This window comes from Ranitomeya imitator, chromosome 4 (assembly GCF_032444005.1).
Source record: "Ranitomeya imitator isolate aRanImi1 chromosome 4, aRanImi1.pri, whole genome shotgun sequence".
In the NCBI taxonomy this organism is placed as follows: Eukaryota; Metazoa; Chordata; class Amphibia; order Anura; family Dendrobatidae; genus Ranitomeya; species Ranitomeya imitator.
The window spans coordinates 492060720-492075630 of NC_091285.1; the positions used below are offsets into that span (position 1 = coordinate 492060720).

At 46.7% G+C, this 14911-nt stretch overlaps 1 protein-coding gene across 2 annotated transcripts in view; it reads left to right on the forward strand.

Annotated features, from left to right (window-relative positions):
- Positions 1-14911, forward strand: part of ATOSA (atos homolog A) — a 90132-nt gene that overhangs the window by 58630 nt on the left and 16591 nt on the right. The window contains exons 6-9 of one of the 2 annotated variants that reach the window (XM_069765972.1): positions 2892-3008; positions 4809-4888; positions 6186-6291; positions 7371-7529. In XM_069765972.1, the coding sequence (XP_069622073.1) occupies positions 2892-3008; positions 4809-4888; positions 6186-6291; positions 7371-7529 (462 nt within the window). The remainder of the gene's footprint in view (positions 1-2891; positions 3009-4808; positions 4889-6185; positions 6292-7370; positions 7530-14911) is intronic. The other variant, XM_069765973.1, reaches the window with a different exon arrangement.

Consider the following 14911-nt stretch of genomic DNA (forward strand, 5'->3'; position numbering starts at 1 on the left):
TTGAGTAGGACCGTCCACTGGACTTTTGGAGACAAATGTCAGGGTTTTCACTGCATAACATACAAGTTATACTGAATCTTTTCCAACATCCCTATGTGTCATTCTGCTCTGCTTCTCCTTCTCTACACCATCGTGTCCACAGATTGGACTACCTGTACAATATGACAGGTCCCCGTTAATCTAATGTGTATTGTAACCTTTAAAACATGTTTATTAACAAATGCATACTAGCTTTTTATCAGGTATTTATGGTAGGGCTATCATCACCGCTATTACAGTGCCTTGCGAAAGTATTAAGCTCCCTGGAACTTTTCAACCTTTTCCCACATATCATGATTCAAACATAATGATACCAAATGTAATTTTTTGGTGAAGAATCAACAACAAGTGGAACACCATTGTGAAGTTGAACAACCTTTTTTTGGTTATTTTAAATTTTTGTGGAAATTCAAAAACTGAAAAGTCGGGCGTTAAATATTATTTGGCCCCTTTACTTTCAGTGAAGCAAACACACCCCAGAAGTTCATTGTGGATCTCTGAATGATCCAATGTTGTCCTAAATGCCTAATGATGATAAATATAATCCACCTCTGTGTAATCAAGTCTCCGTATAAATGCACCTGCTCTGTGATAGTCTCTGGGTTCTGTTTGAAGCACAGAGAGCATCATGAAGCCCAAGGAACACAACAGGCAGGTCCGTGATACTGTTGTGGAGAAGCACTGTGCAAGCGATCATATTGAAATGGAAGGAGGATCATACCACTGCAAATCTACCAAGACCCGGCTGTCCCTCTAAACTTTCATCTCAAACAAGGAGACAACTGATCAGAGATGCAGCCAAGAAGTCCATGATCACTCTGGATGAACTGCATAGATCTACAGCTGAGGTGGGACAGTCTGTCCATAGGACAACAATCAGTCGTACACTGCACAAATCTGACCTTTATGGAAGAGTGGCAAGAAGAAAGCCATTTCTCAAAGATATTCACAAAAAGTGTAATTTAAAGTTTGCAACATGCCACCTGGGAGACACATCAAACACGTGGAAGAAGGTGCTCTGGTCAGATGAAACCAAAATCAAACTTTTTGGCAACAATGCCAAACGATATATTGGGCGTAAAGGCAACACAGCTCATCACCCTGAACACACCATCCCCACTGTCAAACATGGTGGAGGCAGCATCATAGTTTGGGCCTGCTTTTCTTCAACAGGGACAGGGAAGATGGTTAAAATTGATGGAAAGATGGATGGAGCCAAACACAAGACCATTCTTGAAGAAAGCCTGTTGGAGTCTGCAAAAAACCTGAGACTGGGAAGGAGATTTGTCTTCCAACAAGGCAATGATCCCAAACATAAAGCAAAATCTACAATGGAATGGTTCACAAATAAACATATCCAGGTGTTAGAATGGCCAAGTCAAGTCCAGACCTCAATCCAATCGAGAATCTGTGGAAAGAGCTGAAAACTGCTGTTCACAAACGATGTCCATCAAACCTCACTGAGCTCGAGCTGTTTGCCAAGGAAGAATGGGCAAGAATTTCTGACTCTTGATGTTCAAAACTGATAGACATACCCCAAGCGACTTGCAGCTGTAATCACAGCAAAAGGTGGCACAACAAAGTATTAAGTTAAAGGGGCCGAATAATATTGCACGCCCCACTTTTCAGTTTTTGAATTTCCACAAAAATTAAAAAAAAAACAATAAATGTCGTTCAACTTCACAATTGTGTTCCACTTGTTGATTCTTCACCAAAAATTTACATTTGGTATCTTTGTTTGAAGCATGATATGTGGGAAAAGGTTGAAAAGTACCAGGGGGCGGAATACCGAAAACTTTTGCAAGGCACTGTATGTATGCAAATACACCCAAAATGCTTTGTTTTGTGTAGAGCTTATATGGACATATGTTCCTATGGTAACAGACTACTAAGAAACTGTAGTCTGAACTTAAGTCATAGTACCATCTGTCCCCAAATTGTTGCTAACCTACTAAATATGAATTAGTAAGAATTCAAGGACAGATAGAAGGCCATATGACTGCTGGACCTGACTGCAAAGTGTTTTTTCTTCTTTGATACCATGGAAATACAAATAGGTGCTGTGTACCTGATCCTAACAGTAACACTACATTGTATGGCTGGGCACAACCTTTCCTGACGGTAACTGCAGATCTCTATGGGTTTGGAAGTTAGAATCCTTTGCAGTAAAGTTTGTTGCTATGTGATAACTCTTAAAAGGACTCTCTGTGCAGAATGACTGCTAAAACCAAGTACAGGCACTCGGTGCATCATGGCGGGGCAGACATTTACCATAACTTCACTTTCCCACCTGCTTGTTTTCCCTCAATCTCAACACCCCTTTTCTTTGACTGCTGCGCTGGCTTGATAGAGGTTGGCAAAACATGGAAAACAAGCAGGTGTAGTTAAAAGTTTGGCCACATCATGGTGCACTGAGCGCCTGTACTTGGTTTTAACAGTCATCCTGTGCTGGCAGAGTCCCTTTAAGGGTCTGTAGAGACTGTCTTGGTGTTGGATAGTTGGCTATATTGTGGTCACCCTGGGAAATTGGAGCAAAAACACTTGGCTGTGTAAAAGAAGTCTTTGAACACAAAGACGCTCATCACTATTGTTAATCTTTTATATAGCAGTGCCTCACTACATTATAATTTAGAGGGTTTATGTACTAATACCATCGGTATTAGAGTGAAAAGCTAATTAAAAACTCAGATTGAGTGCTCTATATAAATACTAATCATACAGGACAAAATGTAATATTTACTGAGCTATATCCAGCTCATCAAATATATATCAATACAACATAGGCTTTGAGTATTGTTTGTATATAGATGTTTACAAAGCTCAGTATGACATGCTGTCTTCTGTGTTCCCAGAAGTTTGTTCCTCTACGACCTTCAAATAATTGGAAGAAAAAGGGTTTTCACTCTCTTGATGGGATCTCTACCAAGGCCTTTCACCCTTGCACAGGTTTACCTTTACTCTCCAGTCCGGTAAGTTCGTTCTTGATTTTTCATGTGACCACAACCTTTGTGCCTACAGCCTTACTACTGTTAGATACAACTAGTGTGGTGGTGTTTCAAACCTATACAGATAATATCACATTGTCAAAACTCAAAAGTTCACACAAAAATCTCAATAGTAGTTTGGTGACATTTGTCTAAGGCTTGGATTAATGCTGGACCTGCACTAGTGGCATAGTGAAAAAACTTGGCACTTGTAGTGAAGTCAGAGATGATGATTTTTCATGTTTGAATAACTTATTTGAAGTACTGGCAATCCAAACGGTTAGACGTTTCGGGCAAGCGACCTTCATCAGTATCCCCGCACATGAGCAAAAATAAATAAATATGTATAATATTCTTAATGCAAAATCCACAAATCAAATGAAGTATATACAATTTTAAAGTCCAATAAGCATGCAAAGCAATCCATAATGGATATAAATAGACTGAGAATGTGTAGGCTGAGTAATCCATAGAGCCCTTATAATGTTAGATGTGGCACATCAATAGTAATAATACACGAATGTTGGCTTCAGAGGTACAATACAACAGGAGCTTATAGTCGGAGGTGTCACTGTATAGCAAAAGAAATGAAAAAGAATCTGCTTCAAAGCCCCAGGAGCCTGTGGCCAAATTGGATGTAAATGCATTGGTATATTTAGATATATTTCTTTTGGTATAGTGAAGGAGCCAAGAAGCCGTGTATACAATGACCCCTACAACTGTAAGCTCCTGTTGTATTGTACTTCTTATGCCAATATTCCTGTGTTATTACTATTGTTATGCCACATCTAACATTATATGGGCTCTATTGATTACTGGTGCCACTCATTTGTCAGTCTATTTATATCCATTATGGATTGCTTTCCATGCATATTCGACGTTAGTTTGTTTAGACTTCATTAAATTTGTGGATTTTGTATTATTAGTAATTTTATTTTATTTACGGTATTTTTTTTTGCTATTCTGATGAAGTTCGCTTGACCAAAACCAGGATTGTCTTCACCTAAAATAAATGATTCAAACATAAAAAATTGTGTTCTCTGACTTCTCTACAAATGCCAAGGTTTTTTTCACGACTTCACAAGGGATAGGACCCTACTTGTGCACCATGCATAGTTGTAACACGGCACTCCTATCAGCACTAGTGGCAGACTGTGTTTCCTAGACCAGTAGACTTCTGTAGAGACACTTGTGATTTAAAGTTGATACAAATCAATTTGCAGGACCTGGTTCATCAGCCGTGTCCCTAATCTGTGTCGGATGTTGGATGGGTGATCTGAAGACGACGGCGTCACAAGCTCTTCTTTTGATTAGCCAGGCTCGCACTACTTCAGATGTGTCTTGCCACAATTATGACATTGTACCAGGCTGGCTGATCAAAAGAAGAGCTGGGTATGCCATCAGGTCACAGATTATTGACGTGGTCAATGAACTGGGTCCTACAAATCAATTCACACTAAATGTTATTGAGATGTATGTCCAATTATTTCTATGCAGGCAGAGGCCCGCGTTGATGACCTAAATTTAGTGTAAATGTATGATGCAAAAACTTGTCATTGTATGAGAGTAAGATAATTTAGTGTCTTGTTCTTATTGGCCTCCTAGATAAATTGCTATATGTACACTTCCTTCTATTTATGAAATGTGGTTCTGGAACCTAGACCGTCCCGAGCATGGAGATGGGCTAGATGAACATTCTGCTGTTGTGTGCGGCGCACGTCTCCGCCCTGCCATGTGTAATGCCACTGTAGGTCTACCAGATGACAGAACGTCTTTTTTATCTAGGTACCACAAAGAAAGAGCCAGTCAGGGTATTTTGATCTGGACACTTCCTTACTGCAATTCAAAGTTCTATCCACAAAGAGGTATTAATTCAGTATTTTCCCCCATTTGTTTGTATGTTATTCTGTTGGTAGAATTATTGTAGCTGTATTTCTGTAGATAAAATGAATCGGGCCCTAAGCCTTTACATTATAGCTTTTACATCAGAATTCTGTCCCAAAAAGCTTTGTAAAATCACAAAAGTTTGGTGCAACTTGAGGGGTGTTCCAACATTTTGGGACACTTTGCGTTCTTACTTTGTTTTTGCCCAGCTCCAACAAAATGAGCCGATGTGAGATGGGGCAAATTAATGATGAGCAACTGTGTTCTTTAACGCCACAAATTTTTACTCCAGTCACAGACTGGGGAAGACATGTGGCAAGGCGCACCCCACATTTCGGACGCTACAGATTTATTAAGACTATTCCGTCTCTTATTGATTCAGGAGTGTTTTACTCCTCTTTGTCAAGGTCAACGACAAACACTGGTGTCGCTGAAGTGGGGTCTGTGGATTTATTGCATGCAAAAAGGAGAAACTGGACATAACTCGCCAATGGCATTTATCAGAAATTCAGATGTATACACCAAGAATATGGGGAATAGCCAGACTCCTCTCGGGCAATGGCTGTTTCGCATCTTTCCAATGTTTCTTCTTGCCAGAGGAGGTGTCAAAAAGCCTGTGCACCTCTGTTATTGGCTGCAGTCCTTGTCTTTTATACATGCTTATGAAAGAACTGATTACGTCGATGGGTATTGTCAACCTTATTATTCTTGAAAGTGTTAGTATTTACCCCATCTTTTCATGGGACCTATTTTGAATGCTCCAGCACCAATGCTTTTCTGGTCCCTGTTTGTTTTCCTGGAGCGATTATGTGGTGGCATCCATGGGACCTCAGCAGTGGGCCCATTCTATCGCCACTGGAGCCAATTTTAGGCTGCTGTGGTCAGCTTACTGGAGCGTTGACATTTCATACATCCATGTGAAAATATAGCCTATGACGTACTAAGAAACGCTAATCTGTTTAAAATGGCCAAAACCTTCTGAATCCTGACACTGTCTCAGGGTCATTCAACATAAGATTGCTATATCACACTGCTCAAACTGCAACCATCGATGGTCAAAGTGGTGGGCAAAAATCCAGGAGGTCTGGATGTCTGCAGATTGTTCTCACTGCTCTTGGTCTCCGAACAACCATATCCACTATTAGCTATTATGTAGCTGCGCCACGTTGCCATATTATATCATGTAGCCACAAGTCATCGTGAATCCCAGCCATAAGGTGACATGCCACTTGATTTACTGAACATGATGATGTTGACCTGTTCATTTACTTTTAACAGGCAACGTCACTGTGAGAAAACAGAAGATGGTGTAGAGTTCACAGACAGACAGCTAAGTTGCAGTGCTCCGCCGGCCCCTTGTCTGAGCCTTCTTGGAAACTTTGAGGTATTTTATTTATATATCCTAATTAGCAATGACATTTTTTTTACCACTTTAGAGGAGGACTGCACATCCTACAGCCTGGGGGGCTACATGCAGGCCGTAGTGTCATTTTGCGCGGTCTCCAGCCATCTGGATACAGAATAGTTTGTATCTGGCGCTCACTTATAAGTATTATTATGTGTAATTATTATGTAACCATCTTTGACCCCATTCTCCTGACAAATGGGGAAAGCAGAGTTCGAAGAAACCCCTCAGTATTGTAGTTTGAGAGCTGTGATGCGCTATGCTGTTACTGCAACACCCATCGACAATGTAGATGGCTACCTGCACACATGGTGTTCTCCTCTATGGAGGGCTCATAAGTTGCATTACCCCTCTTTTGCCCTCCCCCATGGAGCCTGCACCCACCATACAATCATAGCATATAGTGCTGATATGCATACAGGTCTTTAAGGTTTATTGTAGTCCTTGGGGGTAGGGGGGGGTGGTACGGTACGCCATCCTGGCACTTAAACCAGAAAAGCTTGTGCACCGCTGAGAATGGTTAAGATCCTAAGATTGTAATTTGTATAAAAAGGACAAAATTCCGCTAACATTTAAAGGAAACCTGTCAGATCGACTAACACTATTGATCTGCAGATATATGGATAATATGCAGGTTAATAGCGTTAGGAAGGTATCCGGCCACTGTACTGTAAAATGCGGCAAATGGGAGAAAATCGTCATGTCTGCATCATCGCTCTCATCCGTTGCACGATGGCTTGTAGTACATTCCCGCACATAAATGGACAGGCACCTCTGCTTTGATGCAGCCAGTGCTGAGGCGGTTTCCAGCCACCACTCTCAGCGCTGTGAATGGTGACTGTAGCCGCATCGACACGACTATATGAATGAAAGCTGGCGGCTCCCTAGAGACATGAAGGCAATGTTTTCACTGGTGCAGCATTTTCAGTACAGAGATCAGTGTCAGACTGCCTTTAATGCTTAAAGGGTTTATTAGCTGCTCTTCTGTTTGTCACTTGTATATAGTTGTGCCTCTCAATGACTAAATCCCATTACCCGTCTTCCTTGATCACCTTCAGGAGTCCGTCTTGAATTATCGATTGGAGCCTCTGGGCACAGTTAAAGGTTTTACAGCAGACGTTGGCGCAAGTGGTGTATTCTGTCCAACCCACATGATGTTGCCTGTCAGAGTTTCGTTCTTCAGTGTTTCGGAGGACAATGCTCCATCCCCTTACATGGTAAAGAGCGCGCTTTCTCTATAAACTCTATTTTAACCCTAAACAGTTGATTTTTCTGCTACGATACATAGAAACTTCATGGAAACAATGAGTACACGGCTATAGAGAATTCACTTTTTGCTTTTTATTTGAATTGTTTGATAAACTTAAATTTTTTTGTGTAAAATTTGTACACAGATGTTCCCTGGTGTAATGTCTATAAGCAAGGCTATGGGTTAACTACTAAATAAAATCCACTATAAAGTATTGGTCTCATGCAAACAATCAATACAAGCCGCAAACTTGGTATTAATATGATAAAAAAGGATTGAAGGATTATCAAAAATATAAAAGTTATTTAGATAATGCCAATAAATAAAATCCAAGATCATTAAAAACATGGTAAAATATAAATCCGCACAGATGGCATGATAACACATCATGGATCCATGAGTGTCTACAACAAGCTTGGGCAATTAATTTTCCCGAGGGGCCATATATGAGACCATGCCTGTTGCGGTGGGCCGAACCAATATCCAGAAATTAATTCTGCTCAGTATTTATATAGAATTATTTTTATCACTTAATATTGAGCAAAATTAAGTATGCTGACATTACTGCATGAACCCACACAGCCCCATACATGCCATAAGTCCCAACACACAACCCCCTACATACCGTGGGAGCCCTCACATAGCCTCTTATATAGCGTATGAACTCCCATATAGCTTTATATGTACAGGATGAGCCCCCACATAGCCTCCTATATATAGTATGCCCCCTATAGCGCCTCCTGTGTACATTAGCACAAAACTGTCCACTTATCTAAAGGGAATGGCACTTCAAATCAATTGTAGCAACCCATTATGGTACTTAATAACACCAGAGATTTTGAAGAGGTCCATGATATTAAAATTAATATAACTTTATTAATTTTTCTTTAAAAAAATGAGTACAAACACCGTTTTAAAAAAACAGAGTGCCTCACAGGGGAGCACCACATAAACTATATGATAAACATTTAATAGAGTAAAAAAACTGCAATATGAGATGGGGAAATATAATCGGCCACTGTAATTAGGTGGTATAATTAAAATAAATAGGCTAAATATAGGGTACTATATGGACATATTTATGCAATGTAATATGCTAATAGTCCTATTACCCAGTATAATGCCTGTATGTAAGTCTCCTAATAATAAACAAGATACATTACTGCCGGTATATACATCAGGTAATATTGTCTCCTCAGCCAGACGGGGGTGTGGGGAAACCACTCTGCTACATTTCAGGTAAACTTTAAGTTTTGAGTGTAACATTTTAGGATAATATAAGTTTTCTCCCCTCACTGTTGGGCATCAGCCGTCTGACTGTGGAGACGATTTGCAGTTTTTTACTCTATTAAATGTTTATCATATACGCTAATAGTTTGTGGCTTTCCCCTGTGAGGCACTCTGTTATATTAAAACTGTGTTGTTTTTTTAAGAACAATTATTAATTAAGTTATATTAATTTTAATATTCTGGATCTCTTCAGAATCTCTGGTGTTAAGTGGCAGAATGGGTTGCTGCATTCTGTATACAGGATCAGCCCCTGCAGCTCCTCCTATATGCAGTATGAGTAGCCTCCTGTATGCAGTGAGACCCCGCAGTGCCCCCTGTGTAGAGTGTGAGTAGCCCCCTGTGTAGAGTGTGAGTAGCCCCCTGTGTAGAGTGTGAGTAGCCCCCTGTGTAGAGTGTGAGTAGCCCCCTGTGTAGAGTGTGAGTAGCCCCCTGTGTAGAGTGTGAGTAGCCCCCTGTGTAGAGTGTGAGTAGCCCCCTGTGTAGAGTGTGAGTAGCCCCCTGTGTAGAGTGTGAGTAGCCCCCTGTGTAGAGTGTGAGTAGCCCCCTGTGTAGAGTGTGAGTAGCCCCCTGTGTAGAGTGTGAGCCTCCGCAGCGCCTCTTGCAGACATGCAAAGATCCCATACACATATGGGAAAAAAACACCACATGCGCTCCTCGCTCCCTTCCCCCTGTACTCTGCTCCGGTGCACTGACTCTCAACACAGCTGACATCATGAAGTAACCGTCATCGCATCACATTGCTCCTTTACACACGCTGATCAGTAAAGGAGCCAGCAGCTCCATCTTCCACCAATATATTAAATGCTGTCTGCAACCCAAGATGTGTTACACTGCGTGGGCTGTGTTATACACTGCGTGGGCTGTGTTGTACACTGCGTGGGCTGCGTTGTACACTGCGTGGGCTGCGTTGTACACTGCGTGGGCTGCGTTGTACACTGCGTGGGCTGCGTTATACACTGCGTGGGCTGCGTTATACACTGCGTGGGCTGCGTTATACACTGCGTGGGCTGCGTTATACACTGCGTGGGCTGCGTTATACACTGCGTGGGCTGCGTTATACACTGCGTGGGCTGCGTTATACACTGCGTGGGCTGCGTTATACACTGCGTGGGCTGCGTTATACACTGCGTGGGCTGCGTTATACACTGCGTGGGCTGCGTTATACACTGCGTGGGCTGCGTTATACACTGCGTGGGCTGCGTTATACACTGCGTGGGCTGCGTTATACACTGCGTGGGCTGCGTTATACACTGCGTGGGCTGCGTTATACACTGCGTGGGCTGCGTTATACACTGCGTGGGCTGCGTTATACACTGCGTGGGCTGCGTTATACACTGCGTGGGCTGCGTTATACACTGCGTGGGCTGCGTTATACACTGCGTGGGCTGCGTTATACACTGCGTGGGCTGCGTTATACACTGCGTGGGCTGCGTTATACACTGCGTGGGCTGCGTTATACACTGCGTGGGCTGCGTTATACACTGCGTGGGCTGCGTTATACACTGCGTGGGCTGCGTTATACACTGCGTGGGCTGCGTTATACACTGCGTGGGCTGCGTTATACACTGCGTGGGCTGCGTTATACACTGCGTGGGCTGCGTTATACACTGCGTGGGCTGCGTTATACACTGCGTGGGCTGCGTTATACACTGCGTGGGCTGCGTTATACACTGCGTGGGCTGCGTTATACACTGCGTGGGCTGCGTTATACACTGCGTGGGCTGCGTTATACACTGCGTGGGCTGCGTTATACACTGCGTGGGCTGCGTTGTACACTGCGTGGGCTGCGTTGTACACTGCGTGGGCTGCGTTGTACACTGCGTGGGCTGCGTTGTACACTGCGTGGGCTGCGTTGTACACTGCGTGGGCTGCGTTGTACACTGCGTGGGCTGCGTTGTACACTGCGTGGGCTGCGTTGTACACTGCGTGGGCTGCGTTGTACACTGCGTGGGCTGCGTTGTACACTGCGTGGGCTGCGTTGTACACTGCGTGGGCTGCGTTGTACACTGCGTGGGCTGCGTTATACACTGCGTGGGCTGCGTTATACACTGCGTGGGCTGCGTTATACACTGCGTGGGCTGCGTTATACACTGCGTGGGCTGCGTTATACACTGCGTGGGCTGCGTTATACACTGCGTGGGCTGCGTTATACACTGCGTGGGCTGCGTTATACACTGCGTGGGCTGCGTTATACACTGCGTGGGCTGCGTTATACACTGCGTGGGCTGCGTTATACACTGCGTGGGCTGCGTTATACACTGCGTGGGCTGCGTTATACACTGCGTGGGCTGCGTTATACACTGCGTGGGCTGCGTTATACACTGCGTGGGCTGCGTTATACACTGCGTGGGCTGCGTTATACACTGCGTGGGCTGCGTTATACACTGCGTGGGCTGCGTTATACACTGCGTGGGCTGCGTTATACACTGCGTGGGCTGCGTTATACACTGCGTGGGCTGCGTTATACACTGCGTGGGCTGCGTTATACACTGCGTGGGCTGCGTTATACACTGCGTGGGCTGCGTTATACACTGCGTGGGCTGCGTTATACACTGCGTGGGCTGCGTTATACACTGCGTGGGCTGCGTTATACACTGCGTGGGCTGCGTTATACACTGCGTGGGCTGCGTTATACACTGCGTGGGCTGCGTTATACACTGCGTGGGCTGCGTTATACACTGCGTGGGCTGCGTTATACACTGCGTGGGCTGCGTTATACACTGCGTGGGCTGCGTTATACACTGCGTGGGCTGCGTTATACACTGCGTGGGCTGCGTTATACACTGCGTGGGCTGCGTTATACACTGCGTGGGCTGCGTTATACACTGCGTGGGCTGCGTTATACACTGCGTGGGCTGCGTTATACACTGCGTGGGCTGCGTTATACACTGCGTGGGCTGCGTTATACACTGCGTGGGCTGCGTTATACACTGCGTGGGCTGCGTTATACACTGCGTGGGCTGCGTTATACACTGCGTGGGCTGCGTTATACACTGCGTGGGCTGCGTTATACACTGCGTGGGCTGCGTTATACACTGCGTGGGCTGCGTTATACACTGCGTGGGCTGCGTTATACACTGCGTGGGCTGCGTTATACACTGCGTGGGCTGCGTTATACACTGCGTGGGCTGCGTTATACACTGCGTGGGCTGCGTTATACACTGCGTGGGCTGCGTTATACACTGCGTGGGCTGCGTTATACACTGCGTGGGCTGCGTTATACACTGCGTGGGCTGCGTTATACACTGCGTGGGCTGCGTTATACACTGCGTGGGCTGCGTTATACACTGCGTGGGCTGCGTTATACACTGCGTGGGCTGCGTTATACACTGCGTGGGCTGCGTTATACACTGCGTGGGCTGCGTTATACACTGCGTGGGCTGCGTTATACACTGCGTGGGCTGCGTTATACACTGCGTGGGCTGCGTTATACACTGCGTGGGCTGCGTTATACACTGCGTGGGCTGCGTTATACACTGCGTGGGCTGCGTTATACACTGCGTGGGCTGCGTTATACACTGCGTGGGCTGCGTTATACACTGCGTGGGCTGCGTTATACACTGCGTGGGCTGCGTTATACACTGCGTGGGCTGCGTTATACACTGCGTGGGCTGCGTTATACACTGCGTGGGCTGCGTTATACACTGCGTGGGCTGCGTTATACACTGCGTGGGCTGCGTTATACACTGCGTGGGCTGCGTTATACACTGCGTGGGCTGCGTTATACACTGCGTGGGCTGCGTTATACACTGCGTGGGCTGCGTTATACACTGCGTGGGCTGCGTTATACACTGCGTGGGCTGCGTTATACACTGCGTGGGCTGCGTTATACACTGCGTGGGCTGCGTTATACACTGCGTGGGCTGCGTTATACACTGCGTGGGCTGCGTTATACACTGCGTGGGCTGCGTTATACACTGCGTGGGCTGCGTTATACACTGCGTGGGCTGCGTTATACACTGCGTGGGCTGCGTTATACACTGCGTGGGCTGCGTTATACACTGCGTGGGCTGCGTTATACACTGCGTGGGCTGCGTTATACACTGCGTGGGCTGCGTTATACACTGCGTGGGCTGCGTTATACACTGCGTGGGCTGCGTTATACACTGCGTGGGCTGCGTTATACACTGCGTGGGCTGCGTTATACACTGCGTGGGCTGCGTTATACACTGCGTGGGCTGCGTTATACACTGCGTGGGCTGCGTTATACACTGCGTGGGCTGCGTTATACACTGCGTGGGCTGCGTTATACACTGCGTGGGCTGCGTTATACACTGCGTGGGCTGCGTTATACACTGCGTGGGCTGCGTTATACACTGCGTGGGCTGCGTTATACACTGCGTGGGCTGCGTTATACACTGCGTGGGCTGCGTTATACACTGCGTGGGCTGCGTTATACACTGCGTGGGCTGCGTTATACACTGCGTGGGCTGCGTTATACACTGCGTGGGCTGCGTTATACACTGCGTGGGCTGCGTTATACACTGCGTGGGCTGCGTTATACACTGCGTGGGCTGCGTTATACACTGCGTGGGCTGCGTTATACACTGCGTGGGCTGCGTTATACACTGCGTGGGCTGCGTTATACACTGCGTGGGCTGCGTTATACACTGCGTGGGCTGCGTTATACACTGCGTGGGCTGCGTTATACACTGCGTGGGCTGCGTTATACACTGCGTGGGCTGCGTTATACACTGCGTGGGCTGCGTTATACACTGCGTGGGCTGCGTTATACACTGCGTGGGCTGCGTTATACACTGCGTGGGCTGCGTTATACACTGCGTGGGCTGCGTTATACACTGCGTGGGCTGCGTTATACACTGCGTGGGCTGCGTTATACACTGCGTGGGCTGCGTTATACACTGCGTGGGCTGCGTTATACACTGCGTGGGCTGCGTTATACACTGCGTGGGCTGCGTTATACACTGCGTGGGCTGCGTTATACACTGCGTGGGCTGCGTTATACACTGCGTGGGCTGCGTTATACACTGCGTGGGCTGCGTTATACACTGCGTGGGCTGCGTTATACACTGCGTGGGCTGCGTTATACACTGCGTGGGCTGCGTTATACACTGCGTGGGCTGCGTTATACACTGCGTGGGCTGCGTTATACACTGCGTGGGCTGCGTTATACACTGCGTGGGCTGCGTTATACACTGCGTGGGCTGCGTTATACACTGCGTGGGCTGCGTTATACACTGCGTGGGCTGCGTTATACACTGCGTGGGCTGCGTTATACACTGCGTGGGCTGCGTTATACACTGCGTGGGCTGCGTTATACACTGCGTGGGCTGCGTTATACACTGCGTGGGCTGCGTTATACACTGCGTGGGCTGCGTTATACACTGCGTGGGCTGCGTTATACACTGCGTGGGCTGCGTTATACACTGCGTGGGCTGCGTTATACACTGCGTGGGCTGCGTTATACACTGCGTGGGCTGCGTTATACACTGCGTGGGCTGCGTTATACACTGCGTGGGCTGCGTTATACACTGCGTGGGCTGCGTTATACACTGCGTGGGCTGCGTTATACACTGCGTGGGCTGCGTTATACACTGCGTGGGCTGCGTTATACACTGCGTGGGCTGCGTTATACACTGCGTGGGCTGCGTTATACACTGCGTGGGCTGCGTTATACACTGCGTGGGCTGCGTTATACACTGCGTGGGCTGCGTTATACACTGCGTGGGCTGCGTTATACACTGCGTGGGCTGCGTTATACACTGCGTGGGCTGCGTTATACACTGCGTGGGCTGCGTTATACACTGCGTGGGCTGCGTTATACACTGCGTGGGCTGCGTTATACACTGCGTGGGCTGCGTTATACACTGCGTGGGCTGCGTTATACACTGCGTGGGCTGCGTTATACACTGCGTGGGCTGCGTTATACACTGCGTGGGCTGCGTTATACACTGCGTGGGCTGCGTTATACACTGCGTGGGCTGCGTTATACACTGCGTGGGCTGCGTTATACACTGCGTGGGCTGCGTTATACACTGCGTGGGCTGCGTTATACACTGCGTGGGCTGCGTTATACACTGCGTGGGCTGCGTTATACAC